Genomic DNA, 25,910 nt, shown 5'->3' with positions numbered 1-25,910 from the left:
AACTAACTAATATTTCTGTCGATTTCAACTTGGAATGCACTAAATACATTTTTTTTTTAAATATATATACGAGGATGAATCGAAAAATAAATTTCCCCTGGTGACTGTGGACAGAGATATGCATGAAGGTCAAACAATAAAGAGACATGAAAGGTACGACACAACTTTATTTGTTAACATAAGCAACAAACACGTTGAGACGTTTGTCATACCGCTTGGTACGCTTCAAAAAGCCATCCGGGAAAACATCAGGGCTTTGCATACGGAAGATGCTACGCGATACTGTGACACCCTGGCGAAATTGAAACAGGTGATTCGGAAAAAGAGACCTGACTTGATCTCGCACCAAATTACTTTTATCTATTTCCGGCTTGGAAGCAGAGTCTTGGCGGAGGAAGCTGTGGAAACAATGTTGAAGACAAACAAGCAGTTAAACGCTTCTTCCGTATGCAAAGCCCTGAGCTTTTTGAAGCCTGGAACGCTTTTTGAAACTTGTCAAGCGGTATGACAAATGTCTCAGTGTCCTTGGTATTAATGGGGCAAAATAAAGTTACGCCTTGTCTTTAATGTCGCGTTCTATTTTTTGACCATATACAATGACCACAGTCAGCAGAAGAAACTTGATTTTCTACTCTCCCTTGAGCTATATATTTGTACAAATGTATTTATATATGGCTCGCACCGATTACCGCTTTAAATGCGCATCGTCGACCTCTTTTGAGCATTCGCATATATTGAAGATTTACTGCCAAAATACTTTGCTTACAAAAATGCATTTTTAGAAATCAGTAAAATCTGCATCAAAAAAAGAAAAAGAAAAAAAAAAGCCAAAGTTTTTTTTGACGACATATATAAATACACTTAATTGTCAATTCATACTTTTTGATGCTGTAACATTTACTAATAAAATAAATAAACAAATAAAAGAAGGGAGCAATGAAAACCCCTGACATATGTTGCGGCATCGTTTAAAAATATTTTTTTTGTAGATAAGATTCTTTAACAGTTAACTCTTTATATATTACTGTTACTTTGAAACTTGTACATTGAGCTCTTTCCTTTTTTTTAAAGTACATTTCCCCATCATAACGAGATATATTTTTTAAAGTAGGTGATACATTTAAGGTATTGATATAGAAAGTATGATAAAAAAAGTTTTAAAATTTACATAATTCTCATTTTATTTCGCGGCATTTGTGTGCATTTTGTTTTCTCGTCATAACGGAGGAATGCAAATACGTCTACTTTATTCGAAGGAAGGCATTTGCAGATATCTTTAGATCACTTTCCTGAGAAACTTTCAGTCATGATTTTTTTCTATTACGAAACATTATCTCGCCGCCATCATCATTTCCAGTAGTAGGCTCTTTGAATTCATACCGTTTTCTGATATCACGTTTGCTTTAGGCACTAAGGGACATGTCACATATTCTAGATTCAACCGTCGCCTTCGTCTCTTCTCATTTAGGCATCTTTTCGATAATTTATATTAAATTATAAGCGCTAAATGTTAAAGCATCTAAGATAAATCTTTCAAATTTCGTGAGTATAAGTCAGTTTGTTTTCAGTATAAGTTTTGTGTCTTTTCTCACAGTGTTGTATAATTCGAAGATAAAACTAATTATGGCAGTTTCAGTAGTTCCAGAAACATCCATCCATCCGCTGACATCATATGTTTAAATTCCAGCCAGTTTGTTTCAGAAAAAGTACTTTTACAACTCCAACCGATAAGCTGAGCAACTAGTTTCATGGTCTTGCAAATTGATGGTACACCGGCTTGCTGATGGAGCAACATCGATGTTATTATCTATCAACGCATCGTGGTTAACAGCCATCCAATATCCTAACGTATCAGTTTCATATGTTGGTATAATTGTCACTTTAGCATCTTTGTCTTTCCATTCTTGCTTGGCCTCTAATAAAGCATTGAAAACTTCTTTACTTGGCTTTGTTCCACTGAAAACATAATAACGAGATCTAATGCGTCTGAAGAAATCCGCATTACAATAATGTGGGTCTCCGAAGTGAGGAACATAGGTTAAATCTATATAAACAGGTTCTGTACTTTTTTCTTCGCTTTTATTACTTGATTTCCACTGACTTTCTCCATCTTTTCCTGTTACGGAATCCGAATCCTTGTTAGATTTGATTTCTTCATCTGACTCCCTTGAAGATATGTCTTTAATACCGTTTCCGGTTTTCTGAGATTTATTTTCTACGTAGCTACCGTTTTGTTTGTTGGTTTTCGTTGTGCTTTCTCTAATGTGGAAATCTGTGTTTTGACCAATTTCTATAGGGTCAGGTGGGGATGGGAGGCCCATTGGTTTGTCCCAATCGTCAAGATTAAAGGAAGTTTTCACACGCTTTTGTTCAGTTTCATCAGATTCTGAGTCATCTGAATCGCCTTGATGCCTAACTGATCCCGATGTCCGCCTCTCAACGCTGTCTGTTGACATGCTGTGAGTTTCACTTTGTTGAGAAGCTGTAGCACCAGACGGCTCACCCTTTTCCGTTGTTGACCTCATCATTTCCATAGCTAATTTCTTTGCATCCGTCGCCACTTTTTTCTCTTTGAAGTCCAAACTGCTGGTATCAGTATCTTTTTCTTTTATGGATTCTTGAAGTCTTTCTTTTGAATATTCTCCTACTTCTTTTGCATCTGTCGATCTAGATTCAGTGATTTGTTCACTAAATTGTTGATCCAGCATTTTCTTTCTAAATGTTTCCTCAAGAGGTCTGGTTATTAGGGAAAATGGATCGATTTCTAACTGTTCTAATTTTTCACAGGATGATTCGACTTTCGTTGATGAACTTTGACTTGAATACACATCACTAACAGAAAAAATTTCACTAGTATCTTTTACTTCGATAACATTTTCGTCTCCAGCAAAACTATCGAAATCTTCTGTTGTTCCGGATGATAAAATTCGCGTTACAGATGTTGATGATGCTTTCACGCCTGCCCCAATAATAGCTTCTCGAATTTTGTCTTCTGTGAGGAATTCTTCAGCTGATGTTTCAGGACCTGTGTGGTACACTATGATTTTCTTCTTAACAATTTTTTTCTTCCGCCTTGGTGATTCTTCTATTTCAATGCCATCCGAAGTAAACGAAGATCTAATTGGACTTTCACCATGATCATCTGTTGTTGAGCTGTGTATATCTTTTAGAACTTTAGTGCTCTTATCCTTTACAGTCGTTTCATCCTTTACTACGGAAAATACTTCCGTTTCTCTTTCACCTTCTTTATGTTCTTCTGAATCATCATCGCATATTTTCGTTACAGAAGGAAAATCGGACTCCTTACCATCCAGTTTAACTTCCACATCTTTTGATATTGCTTTAGAAACAGATTCAGAAATGTTTGACCCGTCTTTAGTAACTGTGTATGTTACAGTGACAACTGAACTATCTCCAGCATCTTGCTGACTGGGCACAACTTCTGTATCACCAGAGAATGTTCTAATCGTTTCAGTTTTCGTGGTTGTTATTATTTTTCTTGTCGTAAAATCTTCATCTTCTTCAGGTGTAGATTTTATTTGTGACGTGAAAATCTCCAGATCACCATCGTCTTTAGTAACCGGGTCGATGAAGTTCACTTCATATTGCTTGGAAGTATATTTTCGTATTTCTGAGCTCGTTTCACTTACTTCTTTCGATACCATTTCTTCTGTCTTCTCATCTGAAGATGTACTTCGTTTGATTAATGTGCATTCCGTATGCATTTCATCTGAGTATTCCTCAGGTACCACTTCTCTTGTAGATGAAACTACAATTGCTTCAGAAAACTGAATTGGATCTTTTGTTTGAGATTTTAAGTCCTGTTGCTCATGTTGCTTCGTCGCGACCGTTGAGCTAACTGTTCCTGATATCGAGTCTCTAACATCCTCTGTTATAACTTCAGCAAACTCATTTTCTTTAGGGTCACACTGAGTTCTGGTTGAATCAGCTTGAATAGGTTGTATGTCGGTTTCTTTCAGTGTTATAATTTCTGTTGCTTTTTCGATTTTGCGTGATCCATCAGCTGTCACAACAGTTTTTGTTGAGATGGAGGATTTAGATGTACTTTCTTCAGACGTACTTTCCATCATTTCCATGTCTGCGTTTTCCTTTTCCGCGGTAAGTATTTCTGAGATTGTAATTGTTCTTACCGTTTCAGAGCTTTTGGAATCAGTTCTAGAATCAGCATGTTCTAGGTGTTCCTCACTACTCATCATGAATTCATCAGTATCTGAGGTACACTTTCCTACAGCTATTTCCTCGTTTTCTGATGATTTCATAACCACTTCTTTGATTTCAGTTTTGGTGGAGAATTGATCTACTTTGGTATCTTCAAGTATTTCTATGGTCTTTTCTAAGTCTGAACTAATTTCGCTTGAAATTTTATAACTTACAATTTCAGCAGACTCAGTCTTTGAATCTATTTGGGATCTCTGTCTTTCTTCAGGAGTGGATTCACACGTGTCCTCAAACTTTAATTTGGAGTCATCTTCAATTTTTTCTTTACGTTCTTCAGCTCCCAATTCCAAAGAAATATGCTTGGCTTCAATTTCATCTTGTAAAACTAACTCGGTCTTCGATTTTAGAATCACCGGTGACGTTTCAGCAAGTTTAAGATTTTCTTCAGAAGAAGCATCGGATTTCACTCCCGTCGTTTCTTCAGAATGCTGAACAGCCGAAGTTGGCTGACTCTGCTTAATTTCATCTGAATCACCATCTGCTTCATGCATTATCACTTTCGTTGTGGTTCTTGTTATAACAGTTTCTGTAATTGTTTTTCCATCGTCACTCATGGTAACTTTCTCAGTAACAACAGATTCTTTGCTCGAGTCTGGTAAATTATAATCAGTAAATTCTTTACTAATTGTTTCTGGTGAGGAAACTATCGTTTTGGTTGTAGTTTTAGTTATTTTAGTAACTTGGGACCCATCATCCAGGAAACTAACTTCAGATGTGACATGAGATTGATCGTGACCGTCGTCAAAATCTCTTACTTCATCTTCACTTTGTTTGACTTCTGTAGCTATTTGAACAACTTTGGAACTAACGTACTCCTGTACTTTTTCAGCAACTTGATCTTCGGTACATTTCAGCAATTTACTTAAAGTTCGATCTTCAGAATCAACTGTCTTGGTAGGAGTTACAGTGTCGATAACTTCTTTCACAGGTTCAGAAATTTCATCAGCAACAATAGAACCTCCTACTTCCTCTTGTACAATTTTACTATCTTCCTCATCTGATGCGAATGAAACAGGTGAAATACTAGCATCATGTGAAGTAGTTTTTAGGACAGTTGTAACTATTTCATCATATGTTTCCTCTTCTGCGCATTTAGCTTCTTCGGTTTCTTTGTCAAGGGTAACAGATGAAATACTTTCATCGTGTGAAGTAGTTTTTATAATAGAAGTAATTGTTTCAGATATTTCTTCTGAAACTTTATCTTCTGCAATAATAGCACTTTTCGTATTACTGGCTGTCTCAGAGTCAGAGCTTTCATATGCGAAGTCAGTTTCTTGTGTATGCATGGTTACAAAAATAGTGGGAGATTTTGATCTTTCTATAACTGATTTTTGTTCAGTTGTTAAGCTAATGGATGCACTTATTGCTTCTTTACCCGTTGATATGTCTCGTACTAAATCATCAAGTTCATCAGTCGGCGCTTCCTTTCCTTCTGTTGTTTTTGTTTCCACAACAGTTTCAATTATTTCAAAATCGTCATCTGTTTTTGACTTTGTTTTCGTTACGACTTCGCAGTGCGCATCACCAGATGAAATGAAAGATTCCTTTACTTTATCTTCTTCACAAAAAATTTCACTAAGTGTCGTGACTTTAATTTGAGAACTTGAATCTGAAGATATCTGTTCAGTTATTTCTAACGTTTCTTTACTTGACATTGTACTTGAAGTTGGGGTAGTAAACTCTCGTGTTTCTGATTTTGTTTCTTTAGAATCTTGCCTATCAGTTTTCTTGCTTACCATAGAACTTTCTGAAGTGACTTTGCCTTCACTTATAGTTTTTGACACCGTTTCCTCTCTTATTTCTTCCGTTGTGTCTGCTACTAAAACTTCTGTCACTTTCGATGTTTTTGTTACAGATTCTTCATCCCCATGTACTTTTATAGTTTCCTCGTGCATGCTTGCTCCTTTTTCCAATGTTTCCGTTTGACTACTTGAAAGCTCTGATTGAATAGTCGTCTGAACGGAAGTTCTTTCAGTTGAAACTTTTTGCTGCACTTCATAGTCTTTATGTGTTCGGTCTGTTTGGATCTCAGATGACTCGATAACGATGCTTTTGACAGTGTCCGTTTTTCTTTCATCGGGGGATTTTTCGCTTTCACCTGATGCACTGGAAGATGTGGCAGATTCTTCTATCTCAACTTCTACGTATGTGGCCTTCGTTTTCGCATCCGTCTCCAAAGTTACAGTTTCTTTTTTGATTTCCGTTTGTGAAAACTCCCTAAATGTTTGTTTTTCAATTGTTTCTGTATACATTCGTCCTCCAACTTCAGAATCCTCAATTTCATCTTCTTTTTCCTTATTCTCTTCTTCATATGGTATTTCAGGAAAATCAGAATCTGGTGATGCATCTGCACTCAAACTTGCCGATTCCTCCACTTCAACTTCTACATACATAAGTTTTCGTTTTCCAGTGGGAGAGATCTCTTCATCAATTTCTTCTTTTTCCCCAGAACCTTCTTTCCTACTGAAAGTGTCAGATCCAGTGGCTTCTTCAGATATGGAACTAGATTCAGGAACTGTATCTGTTTCGTCTTCTACTACAGTTTCGGCAAAGATATGTCTAAATACTTGTACAGCTTCAGGTTTTTCATAAACGTTCTTACGCGTTGTGGTATCAATTTTTTCTTCGCTAACGATCCTCTCATCCAAAACTGTTTGTGTTGAAGATACTTTTGGAAGATCAACTCGTTCTACTGTATGCTTCGTTATACTATCTTTTGTCATTTTCTTAAAAAGTATATCGTCTGTTGTTTCTTCATCAGACGGAGATGCGTCTGGAATTGAAGCTTCTTCCCCAATAACACTTTCTGCAATTGGCGAAATTTCTTCTTCTTCATATTGAACTTTATAAAATGTTTCTGTTTTAGAAATTATTTCTGATTTCCTCTCAGTTTCATATGATGATTTAGAACTTTTCTTTGCAATAGAAATAATTTCTGAATACCTCTCACATGCAATTTTAATAATTTCAATCCTGTACTCGATAACAAATTTCAGAATAGTAATTTTATCAGGGACAACATTTTTTCTTTTCATTTCTTCGTAAATAATTTGATAAATGACAAATCTACATTCTTCCACGGGAATGCCTTCAACTCCTATTTCTTGAATCATTGAATCAATTTCTTCCGAAATTTCTTGAGTCAAATGTTCCTCAATTATGTTAGAACTTTCTGTTAATTCATCATCTATTTCTTTTTCTTCCTCTGAGAATGTTGCTGTCAAATGTTTTTCTATATCAGTTGCATTAGTTTTAACGTAATTCAAAACTTTCTCTTTCGTTACTAATACTTCCGTTCTATACAGTTGTTCACAGACATATTCTATGATAAATATGAAAATTTCTTGAATAGTTGATTGACTAGAAACAAATCTCTGTGATATATTGTATATTAACTTCTCAGTTTCGGGCATTAAATACTTCTTAAGTTTACCCACGTCCACTTCTTGAGCTTCTGGCGTAGAAGCTGTTATAGATTTGGAAACTACAGCTTGATCTGATACTGATACTTTGGAGGAAGTTTCAGTTTGCTTCATGACTTTAGCCTCAATATGTTTTTCCCCGTCTAATTCAGAAGCATAAGTTTCTTTCTTTTCAGGTGAGAGATCTTTACTAGCACTAATTGGGCTCGTTTCTGAGGAAGGTTGTGCTTCAGATGGCGATTCTTTTTCTATTTCTTTTGTGAAATATTTCACCAAATCTTTCACAGGGGATATTTTTTCCTCCTCTTCTGTTACTTCTTTTGTTGAAAATGATTCTTTGGCCGATTTTATAGACGAGCTTGCAGATTTATTCTTAATTGAAGTGTCTTTTGCACTTGTTTCCACAATCAAATCAACAGCTGGAGAAATTTTACTGTCTAATCTGGAATCAACAATTTCTGCTTTTTCTTGAAGGGCAGAAATCTCCGTTTCTTTTTCTGATGAAATTGAAGCTTTTCTGTTGGTTTTAGACTGTGTAGTTTCAGTTTCATCAGGTGTTATCCCTTCGACAGTAGAAATGGTAACTTTTTCTAGCGTTATTATTTCCTCCACTCTTTCAAGTTGACGAAGCTTTTCATCCTGCTCTTCATGCTCATCTGTAGGAAGTTTCTCATGTTCTTTCTCTGTGTCCACTGATGGGGTTGGAATTTTTTCCGATACCTTTTCCATCGTTGTCGAAGGCTGGTATTTATCATCATCCTCTTTTCCTTTTGCTTTTATTAATTCTTTCTCTTCATCCTTCTTTTCTGTCTCTAATAATAAACTTTTTTCAGAAATTTCAAAAACTGCTCTTTTTTCTGATATACTTTGCGATGAAGTTGCGTCAGAAAATATTTGCACATCATCCATTTCATCCTTTAAAGGGGATAATAAATTTTCTTCAATCTTTTGTTCTAATGGCAATGCTTCTTTTGCGGAATCTTTTTCTTCTGTTTTCTCTTTCTTTACAGAAAGATCTTCCTTTATTTTCAGTTTTTTCTCTTTTTCGTCTGTATCGGTTTTGATTTCTTTCTCTATTTGAGTCTCGGTTTTTACTTCAATACCAGGAGCAACTTTGGTTTCAATTTCAGAAACACATGGCATTTGTCCCTCATCTTGTTCCAATGCGTGAGAACTTCCACTTCCTAGACTATTTTCTTCACAAGTAAGAATTTTTTCTGTAAGAAGATTTATGATGGTCTTCCGGTACTCAATAACAAAATGAAGGATTGATTCTCTTGTTATACTCAATCCTTTTTTATGCATTTCTTCCTCTATAATTTTAAGAATTAAATTCTCTTTTTTCGATGAAGAAATGGTTTCAGTTGTCACTTCAGATAAAATACCAGAAACAATGTTTTTCACTTGCAAAGTATAGAACTTTTTGACTTTACTGCCGTCACATAACTCTTCAGCTATACCTTCCGTTGCTTCGACTGGTGAAATTTCACCTTTCTTTCCTGGTGTTGTAGTTTCTAATTTTTTGCTAAAATCTGTCTTTTCATCTGTGACTGGAGTTTTTTCTTGAGGTTTTCGTTCAGTTTCGATCACCACAGATGTTTTTTCTAATGAGAAATCTTTTCCTTCTTCCAATTCTTCAGAAAAGTCTTCAGGTGGTTGTTTAACATCCAATTCTGTTACGCTTGTCGAAGTTGTTTCGTCACCGAATTTGTCTACCTGTTTTTGAAGCGTTTCTTTTTCCTTTTCAGTTTTTATGTCTTCCATACCTTCCTTTGACGCAACAGGGCTGATTGGCTTCGTTTCAGCTACAGATGCTTCTAATTCATCACCTTTTTGGGCGAGGAGTACTTCATGTGGAATTTCTACTTTGGATGATTCAGTTGATTCAGTTACTTCCTGTTCTACCTTTTCGATTATTTTTTGATCAGATAGACCAATCTTGCCTACAGTATCTATTTTTTGTAGTTCGTCAACGTCATCTGTTCTGAGATCTTTTGTTTTTTGCTCGGCAAGTGTTACTTTTTCTGTTTCTTGAGAAACTGGATATTTTACATCTAAACTTGTCTCTTCAATAGTTTTCCTTTCCTTACTTTCAGTTTGTGTCAAAATGATAGTACTTTTTTGGCTATCTATTGATTCAAAGACATCTTTTATTGGTGATGACTCGGGTTTTTCTGCTGTCATTTCTTTCGGAATAAGAATTTTCTCTTCGTCTTTAATTTTAAGCTCTTTTTCTTCTGTTTCTACTAATTCGCAATTTAGTTTCTTACAAATAATTTGCATTATATACATGCGATACTCAATAATGTACTGAATTATAGTTTCTTTGCTTAATATAATTCCTTTCTTCGGCATTTCTTCTTGAAGTACTTGAATCACAGATTCTGTCAATAAATCATTGTTAATGTGTTCTGAGCTCATTTCGTTTATTAAACTCTGCACTAGTTCATAAGTTTCCGTTGAGAAGTGCTTTAAAACTTCAGCCTTAGTGAAGAATGGGACCAATATATCTCCTTCAGCTTCATCACTTTTCTCCATCACCTCTAAATCCCGCTTATGCTCTATTTTACCAGTTGATTCATCTTCAGGAGTAACTACTTCCGAAACTCTTTGCTTTTCTTCGACATCGTCATGAGTCTCACTTATTTTTTCCTGTTGTATTAGGTCTTTGCACATTTCTTCTGACTCAGATTTATCAAGTTCTGCTAGGCATCTTTCGTGCACCAACTCATTAATTTGCACACGATATTGAATAATATATTTGGAAACAGACTCTTTTGTTAAGTCAACCTCATCTGCTTTTATTTTATCGTACACAGTTTCTAGCACAATATTTTCAACATTCTCGCTCACATCTAGTAACTTAATTTCTTTAATCAAAGTACAAATTACGTTTAGAGCTTCAGGAGACATGTATTCGTTTATGTTATCAAAAGTCAAAATGTCTTGTGGTTTTTCCTTTTTGCCTCCTGTTTGTACTTTGCTCTTACCTTCTTCTTTAGTTGTCATTATTTTTTTCCTAATAATTACAAGAAGTTCTTCTCTGTATTCAATAATGTATTTAATGATTATCTTTACAGACAATTCTACCCGCTTTTTCTTCAGCTCCTCAGCTATTAATTGAAGTATGATATCTTCATTAATGATACCAAAATAAACTTCTTCGCTGCTTAACTGTTTTACTATTCTATCAATTTCAAGTTTTGCTTCTGGAGAATAAAGCATGTTTAACAACTCTTCATGTAGTTTTGCGTCATCTGCTTGTTCTGATTCTTTTTCTGAAGTAGGTTCTGTCTTTTCAATTTCTTTAAGCGGTGGTGTTTCTCTGTCTATTTCATCCCCATAAGCTATCACTTTTTTCACCTCTGTTTCTTTTTCAGGAGAGATGTCTTTTGCTATTTCGCTTTCTCGAGATGATCCTTTCCCAATTTCTTCAACAATGGATAATTCTTTTTTAATTTCCTCTTCATGAGTTGTTTGTTTTCTTATTGCCGTTTCAGGAAATAGTTCTTCTGCTTTTCTTATTTCGACAGCTATTCCTTCTCCAATTTCTCCCACAGGTGACACTTCTTTTTCTATTTCCTTTTCGGGAATAACTTCTTTTGGTATTTCCTTTTCGGGAGTTACCTCTTTTGATTTCCCCTTTTCCGGAGTGACTTCTTTTGGTACTTCCTTTTCGAATGTGATTTCTTTAGCTATTTTCTTTTGCGGAGTAACTTCGTTTGCTATTTCATTTTCAGAAGCAATATCTTTGGCTGTTTCTTTTCCGGATGGGACTTCTTTTGCTGTTTCTTTTTCGGATGCGACTTCTATTGGTGTTTCTTTTTCGGATGCGACTTCTTTTGCTGTTTCTTTTTCGGATGCGACTTCTTTTGCTGTTTCTTTTTCGGATGCGACTTCTTTTGCTCTTTCTTTCTCGGATGCGACTTCTTTTGCTGTTTCTTTTTCCGGGGTTACTTCTTTTGGTAGTTCATTTTCGGAAGTAACTTCTTTTGATATCCCCTTTTCTGGAGTGACTTTAGATAATTCCATTTCGGGTGCGACTCCTTTTGCAATTTCCTTTTCGGGAGTGACCTCCTTTACTATTTCCTTTTCAGGAGTGACCTCCTTCACTATTTCCGTTTCAGGAGTAACTTCTTTTGCTATTTCTTTTTCGGGAGATACTTCTTTTACGATTTCCTTTTCAAGAGTAACTTCTTTTGCTATTTCTTTCTCAGGAGAGATTTCTTTTAGTACTTTCTTTTCAGCAGTCACTTCTGCTCTTTCTTTTTCAGGAGAGACCTCTTTTACCATTTCAATTTCGGACGTGATTTCTTTTGTCATTTCCTTTTCGAGAGTAACTTCTTTTGATGTCTCCTTTTCCGGATTGACTTCTTCAGATATATCCTTCTCGGGTGTGACTCCTTTTGCGATTTCCTTTTCGAGAGTGACATCTTTCGCCGCTTCCTTTTTGGGGGTGACTTCTTTTGCTATTTCCTTTTCGGGAGTCACTTCTTTGTCTATTTCCTTTTCAGGCGAGACTTGTTTCGGTACTTTCTTTTCGGTAGTCACTTCTGCTTTTTCCTTTACGGTAGAGACCTCTTTTACCATTTCAATTTCTGGTGTGATTTCTTTTGTCATTTCCATTTCGAGAGTAACTTCTTTTGACGTCTCCTTTTCCGGAGTGACTTTTTCAGATATTTCCTTCTCAGGTGTGATTCCTCTTGCGATTTCCTTCTCGAGAGTGACATCTTTTGTCGCTTCCTTTTCAGGAGTGTCTTCTTTTGCCGCTTCCTTTTCGGGAGCGACTTCTTTAGCCGCTTGCTTTTCGGGAGTGACTTCTTTTGCTATTTCCTTTTCTGGAGAGACTCCTTTTGCCATTTCCTTTTCGGGAGTGATTTCTTTTGTCGCTTCCTTTTCGGTAGTGACTTCTTTCGCTATTTCCTTTTCTAGAGAGACTCCTTTTGCCATTTCCTTTTCGGGAGTGACTTCTTTTGTCGCTTCCTTTTCAGGAGTGACTTCTATTGCCGCTTCCTTTTCGGGAGTGACTTCTTTTGCCGCTTGCTTTTCGGGAGTGACTTCTTTTGCTATTTCCTTTTCTGGAGAGACTCCTTTTGCCATTTCCTTTTCGGGAGTGACTTCTTTTGTCGCTTCCTTTTCGGGAGTGACTTCTTTCGCCGCATCCTTTTCGGAATTGACTTCTTTTGCTATTTCCTTTTCTGAAAAGACTCCTTTTGCCATTTCCTTTTCGGGAGTGACTTCTTTTGTCGCTTCCTTTTCGGAAGTCACTTCTTTTGCCGCTTCCTTTTCGGGAATGACTTCTTTTGTTATTTCCTTTTCTGAAAAGACTCCTTTTTCCATTTCCTTTTCGGGAGTGACTTCTTTTGTCGCTTCCTTTTCGGTAGTGACTTCTTTCGCTATTTCCTTTTCTAGAAAGACTCCTTTTGCCATTTCCTTTTCGGGAGTGACTTCTTTTGTCGCTTCCTTTTCAGGAGTGACTTCTATTGCCGCTTCCTTTTCGGGAGTGACTTCTTTTGTCGCTTCCTTTTCGGGAGTGACTTCTTTTGCCGCTTGCTTTTCGGGAGTGACTTCTTTTGCTATTTCCTTTTCTGGAGAGACTCCTTTTGCCATTTCCTTTTCGGGAGTGACTTCTTTTGTCGCTTCCTTTTCGGGAGTGACTTCTTTTGCCGCTTCCTTTTCGGGAATGACTTCTTTTGCTATTTCCTTTTCTGAAAAGACTCCTTTTGCCATTTCCTTTTCGGGAGTGACTTCTTTTGTCGCTTCCTTTTCGGTAGTGACTTCTTTCGCTATTTCCTTTCCTAGAGAGACTCCTTTTGCCATTTCCTTTTCGGGAGTGACTTCTTTTGTCGCTTCCTTTTCGGGAGTGACTTCTTTTGCTATTTCCTTTTCTGGAGAGACTCCTTTTGCCATTTCCTTTTCGGGAGTGACTTCTTTTGTCACTTCCTTTTCGGGAGTGAATTCTTTTGCCGCTTCCTTTTCGGGAGTGACTTCTTTTGCTATTTCCTTTTCTGGAGAGACTCCTTTTTCCATTTCCTTTTTGGGAGTGACTTCTTTTGTCGCTTCCTTTTCGGTAGTGACTTCTTTCGTTATTTCCTTTTCTGGAGAGACTCCTTTTGCCATTTCCTTTTCGGGAGTGACTTCTTTTGCCGCTTCCTTTTCGGAAGTGATTTCTTTTGCTTTTTCCTTCTCGGGAGTGTCTTCTTTTGCTATTTCGTTTTCGGGAGTCACTTTGTCTATATCTTTTTCGAGAATGACTTCTTTCGCTATTTCCTTTTCTGGAGTGACTTCTTTTGCTATTTCCTTTTCGAGCGAAATGTCTTTTGCCATTTTCTTTTCTGGTGTAACTTCTTTTGCTTCTTCCTTTTCGGGAGTGAGTTTTTTTGCTATTTCCTTTTCGGGAGAAACTTCTTTTGCCATTTTCTTTTCGGGTGTGACTTCTTTTGCTTCTTCCTTTTCGGGAGTGAGTTCTTTTACTATTTCCTTTTCAGGAGCTTCTTCTTTTGCCACTTCCTTTTCGAGAGACTCTTCTTTCAATATTTCATTTTCGGGAGTAACTTCTTTCGGTATTTCCTTTTCAGGAGTGCCTTCTTGTACGATTTCCTTCTCGGGACAGACTTCTTTTGCAAATCCCTTTTCGGGAGGGATATCTTCTGCTTCTTTCATTTTGAGTGTTATTTCTTTTGCCATTTCCTTTTTGGGAGAGACTTCTTTTGCTATTTCCTTTGCGGGAGAGGCTTCTTTTGTTGCTGATTTTTCAGGAGTAACGTCTTTTGCAATTTCTGTTTCAGGAGTATCTTCCTTTGGTATTATCTGTTCGGTTATCATTTCTTTTTCCGGAGTTACGTCTTTTGTTTTTTCCTTTTCAGAAGATACTTTTTTTACTATTCCCTTTTCTGGAGCAACTTCTTTTGAAATCTCCTTTTCGAGAGACACTTTTACTATTTCCTTTTCAATAGTGACTTCTTTGTCTATTTCCATTTCTTGCGAGACTGCTTTCGCTATTTCTTTTCCTGGAGTGACTTCTTTTGCTATTTCCTTTTCAGGAGAGATTCCTTTTGCCGTTTCCTTTTCGGGAGTGACTTCTTTTCCTATTTCTTTTTCGGGAGTCACTTCTTTGTCTATTTCCTTTTCTTGCGAGACTGTTTGTGCTATTTCTTTTTCGGGAGTGACTCCTTTTGCTATTTCCTTTCCGGAAGTGACTTCTTTTGGTACTTCCTTTTCCAATGTGAATTCCTTATCTATTTCTTTTTGAGGAGTAACTTCTTTTGCTATTTCATTTTCAGGAGTAATATCTTTTACTATTTCCTTTTCAGATGGGACTTCTTTCACCTTTTCTTTTTCTGGAGTTACTTCTTTGGTTATTTCCTTTTCAAGTGATACTTCTATAGCAATTTGTTTTTCGGGAGTGACTTCTTTTACTATTTCCTTTTCAGGCGCAGCTTCTTTTGCTATTTCCTTTTCGGAGGACATTTCTTTTGGTATTTCTTTCTTAGGAGAGACTTCTTTTGCTACTTTCTTTTCTGGGGTTACTTCTGCTGCTATTTCCTTTTCAAGAAAGACCTCCTTTTCCGTTTCATTTTCGGGTGCGATTCTTCTTGTCTTATCCTTTTCCGGAGTGACTTCTTTTGCCGTTTCTTTTTGGGGAGTGACTTCCTTTGATGTCCCCCTTTCTGGTGTAGCTTCTTCGGCTGTTTCCTTTTCAGGTGTGAATCCTTTTGCTATTTCCTTTTCAGGAGTAAGTTCTTCTGCCATTTTCCTTTCGGATGTAACTTCTTTTGCTACTTCTTTTTCGGGAGTGTCTTCTTCCGCTATTTCCTCTTCAGGAGCTAATTCTTTTCCGGTTTCTTTTTCGAGAGAAACTTCTTTTGATTTTTCCCTTTCAGGAGTTACTTCTTTTGGTATTTCCTTCTCAGGAGAGACTTCTTTTGGTATTTCCTTTTCAGGAGTGACTTCTTTTGGTGTCCCCTTTTCAGGAGTGACTTCTTTTGGTGTCCCTTTTTCCGGAGAGACTTCTTCAGATATTTCCTTTTCTGGGATGACTTCTTTTGTTATTTTCTTTCCAGGTGTGACTTCTTTTAATATCTCTCTTTCCGGAGTTACTTCTTTAGATATTTTCTTTTCTGTTGTGTCTTCCTTTTCTATATCGTTTTCTGGTGTGACTTCTTTTACTATTTCCTTTTCGGGACTGACTTTTTTTTGTACTTCCTTTTCGGATTTGACTTCTTTTATTATTTCCTTTTCGGGAGTTATCTCTTTTCCTATTTTCACTTTGGAAGTTACCTCTTTTTCTATTTCCATTCCGAGTGTGATTTCTTTTTCTTTTTCCTTTTCGGGTGAGACTTCTATTGCTACGTATTTTTCGAAAGAGTCATCTTTTGATATTTCCTTTTCGGGTGGGACTTCTTTAGCTATTTCCTTTTCGGGGGTGCCTTCTTTTGCTATTTCCTTTTCAGGAGTGACTTCTTTTGCTATTTCCTTTTCAGGGGTGACTTCTTTTGCTATTTCCTTTTCGGGAGTGACTTCTTTTGCTACTTCCATTTCAGGATATCCTTCCCTTGGTACTTCTTTTTCGGATGTCATTTCTTTCGCTATTTCTTTTCCGGCAGTCGCTTCAGTTGTTTTTTCCTTTTCAGGCGATGCTTTTACTATTTTCTCTTCGTGAGAGACTTCTTTTGCTATTTCTTTTTCCGGTGTGATTTGTTTTACTATTTCCTTTTCCGCTGGGATTTCTTTTAGTATTTTCTTTTCTGAAGTGACATCTCTTGATATTTCCTTTCCTGGTGTGATTTCCTTTTCCATTTGCTTTTCGGGAGAAACTTCTTTTGGTATTTCTTTTTCGGAAGTGAATTCTTTTGGTGTTTCCTCTTCAGGAGGGACTTCCTTCGCTGTTTTGATTTTAGAAAAGTCTTCCTTTAGTATTTCCTTTCCGAAAGTGATTTCCATTTTGGTAGTGACTTCTGTTGCTACTTCCTCTTGAGGTGTGACTTCTGCTATTCCCTTTTCTTGCGGGACTTTTTTTACTATTTCTTTTTCGGGAGTGAATTGTATTTCTATTTCTTTTTCGGGAGAGAATTCTTTTGATATTTCCTTCTCGGGTGGAATTTCCTTTTCTCTTTCCTTTTTGGAATCGACTCCTGTTGCCATTTCCTTTTCTGGTGTGACTTCTTTTGCTATATCTTTTTCGAGTGTTATTTCTTTTACTATTTCCTTTTCGGAAGTGACTTCTTTTGTTATTTCCTTTTCTGGTGTAACTACTTGAGATGTCCCCCTTTCCCGGGTGACTTCTTTATATATTTTCTTTTCTGGAGTGTCTTCTTTTTCTATATCCTTTTCAGGTGTGACTTCTTTTGCTATTTCCTTTCCGGGAGAAACTTCTTTTGCTACATCCTTTTTGGGAGAAACTTGTTTTGCTATTTCCTTTTCGGGAGAGATTTGTTTGTCTATTTCCTTTTCAGTAGTGACTTCTTTTGGTATACCCTTTTCGGAAGAGACTTCTTTTGCTATTTCCTTTTCTGGTGTGACTTCCTTTTCTATTTTCTTTTCGGTAGTTACTCCTTTTGCCATTTCCTTTTCGGAAACTACTTCTTTTGATGTCCTTTTCTCCGGTGTGACTTTTGTAGATTCATTCTTTTTGGGAAAGACTTCTTTTGCGATTTCCATTTCCGGAGGGACTTCTTTTTGTATTTCCATTTCGGTTATGATTTCTTTTTCTGGAGTGATTATTTTTGCTTTTTTCTTTTCTGGAGTGGCTTCTTTTGCTATTTCCTTTTCTGGAGTGCGTTCCTTTGCTACTTCCTTTTCGGAAGATACTTCTTTGGCTATTGCCACTTCGACCGATACTTCTTTTCTGGTTTCTTCGACAGGTGATGTTTCATTTTCCATATCAATTTCAAGTGACATCGGTCTTTCAATTTTTTCTTCAGGTGATATTTCTTTCCCTATTTCTTTGACAGGAGATATTTTTTTTCCCATTTCTTTTTGAGAAGATATTTCTGTTTCTTTTTTCTCCTGAAAAGATTCTTCTACGTGTTGTATCTTTTCAAGAGCTTCTTTCTTTGCTGTTTCTAATTCTGGAGATAGTTCTTTTTGAATTTCATCGAAAGGTGGTTTTCCGTTCGCTTTTTCAAGCAGCATTTCTTTTTCTGTCTCCTTTTCGGGGGATACTTCTTTTGCTTTTTCTGTTTCGGGAATTGCTTCTTTTCCGGTTTCTTTCACAGGTGATACTTCCCTTTCAGGAGATAATTCTCTTGCTATTTCTCTTTCAAGAGGTAATTCTTTTGCTATTTCTTTTTCGGAAGATACTTCTTTTGCTACTTTCGTTTCCGGAGGTATTACTTTTTCTGCTTCTTTTTCGGGAGATTCCCCTTTGGTGATTTCTTTTACTGATGATGCGTCTTTTTCAGTTTCCTTTTTCGGTGCTATCTGTATCTCTTTTTCCTTTTCAAGAGCTACGTCTGTTTCTTTTTCGTTTTTGATTTCTCCCTCGTCTAATGCTTCGTCTTTAATTTCCTTTCCGAGATCTTCTTTTTTTACTGTTTCCGTTTTGAGAGCTATTTCTTTTCCTATATCCGCTACGGAAGTTTCTTCTTTTTTTATCTCTGTGACAGGGGATGCCTCTTTTTCCTTTTCTTTTTCGAGAGATAGGTCTCCTACGACTTCCTTTTCAGGAGGTGTCTCCTTTGATATTCCAATTTTGGCAGATACCTCTATTTTGTCTTCTATGTCAGGTGATACTTCTTTTTCTATTTTCTTTTCAATTGATGTTTCTTTTTCTAATTCCTTTTCGGAAGGCGCATTTTTTGTTTCTTCGATTACGGTAGATACTTCGTGCGCTATTTCTATTTCAATAGTTTCTTCTTTACTAATTGTTTTGACATCTTTTTTTTCTTCCTCTATTTCCTTCACGAGAAGCATTTCTGTTTCTATAACTTTTTTATGAGATACTTGTTCTGATATTTCCATATCGCGAGGTATTTCTTCGGCAATTTCTTTTACAGGTGATACTTCTCCTGCAGTCTTCTCGAGAGGTACTTCTTTCTCTGTATCCCGCACGGGAGATGTTTCTTTTTCTATTTTTGTTTTCAATAACTCTGTTTCTTTTTCGTCATCTGACAACCTTTCCTTCTCTTCTCCATCTACTGTAGGTTTTTCTGTCTCTGCCTCTTCAGAACCCACTTTTTCTTCCCTTTCTTCTAGCTGAGTTCCTTGTCTCTCCTTCTCACTTATTGCTTCCCGTTGCAGCTCTTCCACTTCATACGAAGATATTTCTTCTGCTTTTTCTTGTGCATAATCTATTCCCTTTTCTTCTGCTTCTTGATCTGGTCTGAGTGTGTCTCTGTCTTCTGGAGAGCGTTTTCCATCCTGAGTGCCGATTTTGGTGGATGAAATTAAATTTCCCTTTTCTTCTTTAGTAGCTTCTGTCATTTCTTTCTCTAGAATCGTTTCTTTTTCATCTACCAAAGGTTGTTCTTTCTCTTTTACTGAATCTGCTTCCTTTTCGTCCTCTGAAGATTTTTCTTCTATTTCTTCCTTAGTCACCTCCAGTTCTTTTTCCCGATCTTCTTCTTTCATAAGGGATTTTTTCTCATCTTGAGCCTCTATGTGTTCTTTTCCAGAAACTATAGATCCTGTCTTCTTTTCTATAGAAACATCTTCTGCTTCAATGACATCTCTTCTCTCTATTTTCCCCTCCGGATAGAACTTCTCAAAAAGAATGTTGATTAAAATTATTCTGTATTCAATAAGGTAATGTGTTATAGATTCTTTAGTGACTAATAACTTATTTTTCTTCATTTCCTCTATAACAATTTCCATAATTGATTCTTCATTCACATCAGCTGAAATTTCATGCTGATACAGTTCATCTAAAATTGATGAAACTGTTTTCATTGCTTCAGACGAAAACATATCCTTTGTTTCTGCAGATACGATTTCTGGCATTTTCTCATCTAACAGTTCTTTCTCATTTTCTTTCGGAGAAATTTCTTTGTCTTCCTTTTCATCCACTAGCAATGATTCCTGTTCTTTTTCCACACCTTTAACGGCAGTTGCTTCTTGCAGGTCTTCCACTGTTTGGAAACTTTCAAGAATAATTGTGAGTATGACAATTCTGTTTGTAACGATAAATTGTGTTACAGATTCCTTAGTTATTGAGAGTTTAGATTTCCTCATTTCTTCAATTACAATTTCTATAATAGCTTCTTCATTTATATCTTTTGAAACACCTTGTTTGTAGACTTCCTCTAAAATTGATATCATTTCTTTTCTAGATTCCGAAGAAAATAATGCTTTTAAGTTTTCTTCGGGAAGTGTTTCCTCTACATCTACTTCTGTGGCAATAACGTCTTTCAATGATTTTTGCAATGCTTTTTGTTCTTTTTCCACACTTTTAACTGGAGTTGCTTCTTTTTCTTGCAAGTCTTCTACTGTTTGGAAACATTCAAGAATAATTGTGAGTATGACAATTCTGTTTGTAACGATGAATTTTGTTACAAATTCCTTAGTTATTGAGAGTTTAGACTTCTTCATTTCTTCAATTACAATTTCTATAATAGTTTCTTCATTTATATCTTTTGAAACACCTTGTTTGTAGGCTTCCTCTAAAATTGATGTAATTTCTTTTCTAGATTCTGAAGAAAATAACTCTTTTAAGTCTTTGGGAAGTGTTTCCTCTGCATCTACTTCTGTGGCCGTAACGTCTTTCATTTCTTTTTCTTTCAAGGATATTCTCCTTTCCTCCTCTTCTACGAGTGACACTTCTTCTTTTTCTTCTTTTAATGAAACCTCCTCTTCTCCTTTTTTACTTATCATTTTCTCTTCATCTTGAGGTAATGAGAGTTCCTGTTTTTCAAGAATTTCCCGCTGTTCTTTGTCTTCATCTGCAGTAGTTTCTTCTAAAGTTGTCGCTTCTTCTTTTTCAACTTGTATAGAGTATTTTTGGAGTAAAACATTGATTATAGCAGTTCTATGTTCAATAACATATTTTGATATAGAGTCTTTTGAAACGATGGAATTTGCTTTTTTTAACTCATCAATTATGATTTCTATTATAAGTTCTTCGTAATCTCGATCAGCTTCTACGAGAGAAATTCTTTTGTTATATATCTCTTTTAAAATGTCCGAAACTTGATTCATCATTTCCTTATCAAAAAGCTCTCTCTCTTTCAGCTTTTCTTCAGCTGACTCAATTTTATGAGCGTCAGTAATTTCTTCTTCATCTGTTCTTTTAGGTACTTGGTCTTTTTGTTTTATTTCCTCAGATATCTGTTCTTTCACTTGTAAAGGTGGTAACTCCTGTTCTTTTGATGCAACCATTTCTTTTTCAGTAACCGATTGCTCTTCATAAATTTTTATTAATATGCTTATTATATATATCTTATGTTCAATTATATAGCTTGTTATTGATTCTTCAGTGATTATGACATTTTTCTTCTTTAATTCATCGCATACAATTCTAACAACAATGTTTTCACCATCTTCAATCACAGCCCCTTTTTCGTTCAATTCTTTCAAAATAACAGATATATTTTCCTTAGTTTCAGCCGAAATCAATTCTTTGACTTCTTCGCCAGTTGGTTCCTCTACGCTTAGTTCATCTTCAGAGTATTCTGCTGTTTCTTTCTCAATTTTCTTGCTAATAATGTACTTTTTATGTATAATAGTAATGAGTTCTATTCTTTTTTCTGAAATATATTTCACAAGGAACTCTACTGTTAATGATATTCCTTTTGCATGAAGTTCTTCACATATCGTTTCGACTATGACATCTTCATAATCTTCTAATTCTACTCCTTTCAGCTTTAGTTCTTTTATGAGAAGCTCTATTTCAGTTTCTGCTTCAGGAGTTAAACATTCTTTCATTTGCTTAATTATTAACCCCTCATCCAATGAACTTTCCATTTCTTCTGCTTTACCAACGGGAAGTTCTTCCGCCAGGGAAGTAGATTTTTCAGACAAGGTCTCATCTCTTTCTGATGGTGCTTTTGTTTCATCAAATAATTCTGGTTTTCTTAGAATTTCTTCAGCTGGTTCGCCGGGTAAACTTTCTTTTAGGTCTACCATCGCCTTAGCTTTGTCTTGAATTTCTGTCCTCATACCTTCAATGAGTTCATCAACTGCAGCCTCCACCGCTTCAATTTCTTTCACAACCATTTGTTCGTCAAATACAGGTTTGTCTTCATCTGTTTTAGGAGATATTTGTTTTTCTTCAGTGCCAATTTCGGTTTCAGTCATTTTCTCTTCTGAAATTCGTTCTTTATCAACAAAAGCCTCAGCGGACGGAATATTTTCTTCCTCGGCAATCTTTTCGCTTTCTTCTCTTGGACTGGATGGAGATTCTGCATGAACAATATCTTCTTTGGTGGTTTCTTCATTCGGACTGGATTTTTCGGACGGAATGTAATCTTTTTCTATTTTAATTGGTCCCTCTGCTTCTTGTATTTCAGCTTTGGGTTCTTCTTCGGACGGAATGATTTCTTTCAATTTTTCGGGTCTCTTTACAGGTTTAGGCTTTGTTTTATCCTTGGATGGTTTGGATGGTCGGGAAGATAGAGCAACAGGCGCCTTAGGTTTCTTTTTAGGTGATATTAATGGCGACTTTTCTTTTGGCTTTTTGGTAGGGCTCTTCGGAAGAGTAGACGGAGGCTTTGCTTTTGTTGCATCGGACTGTTTTGAGAGCAGTAAACTTTCTGCCATTTTTTTATTCGCAACATCCTTTACACCTTTTGTTTTAATTTCAGCCACTGCTTTTGATGCTTTAGTTTCAACACGAGCAGATATTTTTACTACTTCTGGAGGTTTTACTTCTTTACTTGCTCGTGAAATCTTTGAGTCAGTAGGTTTTATCAAACTTTTTGTAACTGGTGATGCAGGTTTGGCAGTGTACTCAGTCGGACTGGCAGGACTGGTTTTTGATGTAGGCTTCGGTAATTTTGCTGGCGCTTTTATTTTTGGCTCTTTTTCAGATTGCTTCTTTATTAAAGGTTTGCGTTCTTCGGATTCCCTCCGAGGTTTAGTTTTGGGTACCCTAACTCCAGTAGTTATCAATGATGATTTTGCAGTTATTGAGCTTTTTGAAGTAGATTTTACTTTTTTTGAAACTTTTTCTGTTGTTTTTTCTTTTTTTACAGTTTTTACCTTCGGTTTCTTTTCATCGACAGCTGATTGTTGCACCGGAGACACAATTTTGCTTTCAGCAGTAGAAATAATATCTTCTGTCGTCTCAGGTTTCAGTTCTTCTATTTTTGGTTCTTCACTAGTTGCATCTTTTTCCTCTATATCAGGTCTATCGAGTTCCAGAACTACACCTCCCTCATCTTTAGTTTCGTCTTCCGTCAGAGCAGCTGATTCTACTATTTCCGCTTTTTTACCAGTGTCAGATATTTCTTTTGCTATTTTCTCTTCACTTAAATTTGGATCAGCTAAATCATCTTCTATCTTTTCCCCAGAAGGTTCTTCAGCCTGTATGCTTTCAGAGCTAATTTTTTCTAATTTTTCATCAATAGTACTTTTCTCTTTTGCATCTTCTGTTATTGAATCCTCTTGATAGTCTTTTAATTCTCCCGAATCCTTTACCTCTTCACGATATTTTTCTTCTTTTTCAACAGCACTTATTTTTGCATCGGTGTCAGCTTTTGGATGAACGTGTAAGGTTTCTTCGTCTACAGAAATAATTTCAATTTCTCTTTCTTTTGATTCATCAGTTTTTTCTTCTTCAGCAACAACCTGCTGCTCTTTTACCTTCTTTTTTGAGACTTTCTTGGAAACAATTTTGACTTCTTTCACAGTTTTTTTCGTCACTTCGTCAACAAACGTACTCTTTTTTTCATCTACTTTTTTAGTCGTCTTTTTCAATTTCCTTATGGGAGATCCGAAACTTTTAATCGGAGACTCAGCTCTTTTCTTTAACGCTTTTAAATCCTCTGCGTCCCTTATCGCCTTGACTGGTGAGGACGGTCGAAGAACTTCTGTTTTTCTCTTAGCTACAGATGCTTTTATAATTTGTTTCCTACTAGTTTTTACCTTTACTCGTTCTTCGTATTTTATACCTAATGAAACTTGACTACAAGTCCGGAATTTTAATTCATCTAAGTGCCTTAAATGTTCTAAACCTTCAAAAATTTTATTTTGAGGAGCACTTCCTGGCAGAAGAACTCTTGTTATCGTATCAGCGGGGTTTGCTGGCTTCCAAACCAGCAACGCACATATTGACATGGCATGAGAAAGAGGAATTGGAAATTCACTATCAGTCCTTTTTACACTAAAGTGTTCTTTGTAAGAAGTCCATTGTTGAAAAAACATTTTCATTTCTTTACTGTCTTTTGGAGGGCTTAAGACATACATTTCTAATGTTCCATGCCCAACTTTGTGGAAAAGTGTTAAAGGCTCAACAAGGGAATCACGAAGACATCGATGTGGTTTTAGACCCAGTTGGTGGAGATTCTCGCTAAACTCGTGACCTTCGCGAATAACACTCACGAGTAAAGGATCTCTTTCTGAAGTTGAAGCTCCTGGACTGATGGGACTCTGCTTACCCTCAGCAACATTACAGAACACATAACCAACCTGTGGATAAACTCGTTTCCCTTCTTTTTTACGACGAATGACGTTAGTTATACCACATACGTTATTCTCGTTAAGTCGGGTGATCATAATGGCGTCTAAACGATCTAAATGTCTGATGAACTCCCAAAAGCAAGGTTTGCGATTAAAACCGCCATCAATGAGCATAGTAAATCCACTGACTCCAAACAAAGCACAATCTCCTTGACCACCTGGGAATATGTACAAAGTCGGTCGGTTAAAACGAATGTTCCCCACCACTGGCGACGACTTCATCATTTCAGTGAGAGGTTGAAATCGAAGAACACAGTTCAAGTAATCCAGGAATGCTTGGGAACCAGGAACTTCAGATGCTGTACTAGGAGGGTTGAAGTGAAGTGATTCGTGTAGTTGAGTTGTTGTGCCACAATCGTCGTCTTGCGACGCCCATGGTCCTTCAGGAATACAATGAATGTGAATGGTGCAACCAGGGTGCCGCCGAAGCTCTTTTTGGACTTCCGCATCTTGTAAAGTGTCCAGGAAGTCATCGTAAGAAAAACTTCCATCTTGTAGGATCCAAGATCCAGAACCAGTGAATGCATACCCGGCATGGATCACATGTTTATGCCCAACGTTGGCAGCTAGCAAGTTCTTTAGGCATTGCTTCAGAGTATTTACTTGCGGATTGAGAAGTACTTCAACTGCTAGGTTTTCTGTTGAGTGCTGAATGAGAAGTTCTGAAAAATAAAGAAATGTTTTTTAGAAACTTTATTTAAATAACAATCCTACAAGATTTAGACTTATGGGAGCAATTTTCAACATTTAACAAGCATTTAGGGGCATAAATAATGAAAAAACAAAACAAAAAACATTAAGTGCATGTTTAAAATGCAAATATCGATAAAGCAGCGGATACAGATTTCAGAGTTGCATGGAACCCCCTTTTTCAACCTGAGCTTTTGGATGAAAACACAACAGCTGGAAGGTTTTTTTTTCTTCCATAAGCTCATTTCTTGATCTTGAAAAGCGGATTCCCTGTGACTCAGAAATTTGCGTCTAAAATTTGATTGTTACTTATGTGTTTTAAACGTTCTTTTAACGTTTTCTACTTTTCTACATAAATAAGCATTTTAACCACTACTGCAGTGCTTTGGTTTTCTCCCAAAGTCTTAGAGTTTCATCACTGTAAAAAATTTGTGTAAGGTTACCAGTATTAATGGGTGTAACGTTACACGAGTTCTGAAGTGTGTAGTATATCATTGATTTAAAAACTCAAATTGTTGGAATAACCTTGCACTATGGTTTGTGTAGAATTCAAAGCGCATGCGAAAAGATCATCATTAACGGATAAAAGAGCTGGTAAACTCATATTAGCGAAACGTAAACCGGCCTTAGTGGCCGAGCGGTAAAAACACAGTGCTGCGACCTGTCTGTGAGACTCGCGTTGTGAGTTCGGACACCGATCTTGGGATTTTACAATCTCGCAGTTTTTGACAAATTTGTAACTTTTTTTAATGAGTTTATAATTTATTGCATTGTTGAAAAACAGGGTTTGTTTTAAAACATGTGAAATAAAAATATGTACTCATAATCGTTCAAGTTACATAAAAAAGTGGCGTATTAGATTCATATAAAGTTAATAGAAATCTTTCGTACATTAATGAAATTAATTTTCGTACATTATGCAAATGACTAGAAATAAACAAGGGC

At 36.4% G+C, this 25,910-nt stretch overlaps 1 protein-coding gene across 1 annotated transcript in view; it reads right to left on the bottom strand.

Moving 5' to 3' along the window:
• Window positions 1-1,712: 1,712 nt before the first annotated feature.
• Window positions 1,713-25,910, bottom strand: part of LOC129216640 (microtubule-associated protein futsch-like) — a 92,973-nt gene continuing 68,775 nt past the window's right edge. The window contains exon 3 of the mRNA XM_054850857.1: window positions 1,713-24,937. Coding sequence (XP_054706832.1) covers window positions 1,713-24,937 — 23,225 coding nt within the window. The remainder of the gene's footprint in view (window positions 24,938-25,910) is intronic.

This window comes from Uloborus diversus, chromosome 2 (assembly GCF_026930045.1).
Source record: "Uloborus diversus isolate 005 chromosome 2, Udiv.v.3.1, whole genome shotgun sequence".
In the NCBI taxonomy this organism is placed as follows: Eukaryota; Metazoa; Arthropoda; class Arachnida; order Araneae; family Uloboridae; genus Uloborus; species Uloborus diversus.
The sequence above is the reverse complement of the archived record's forward strand: the minus strand, read 5'-3'. Positions and strand labels throughout refer to the sequence as shown.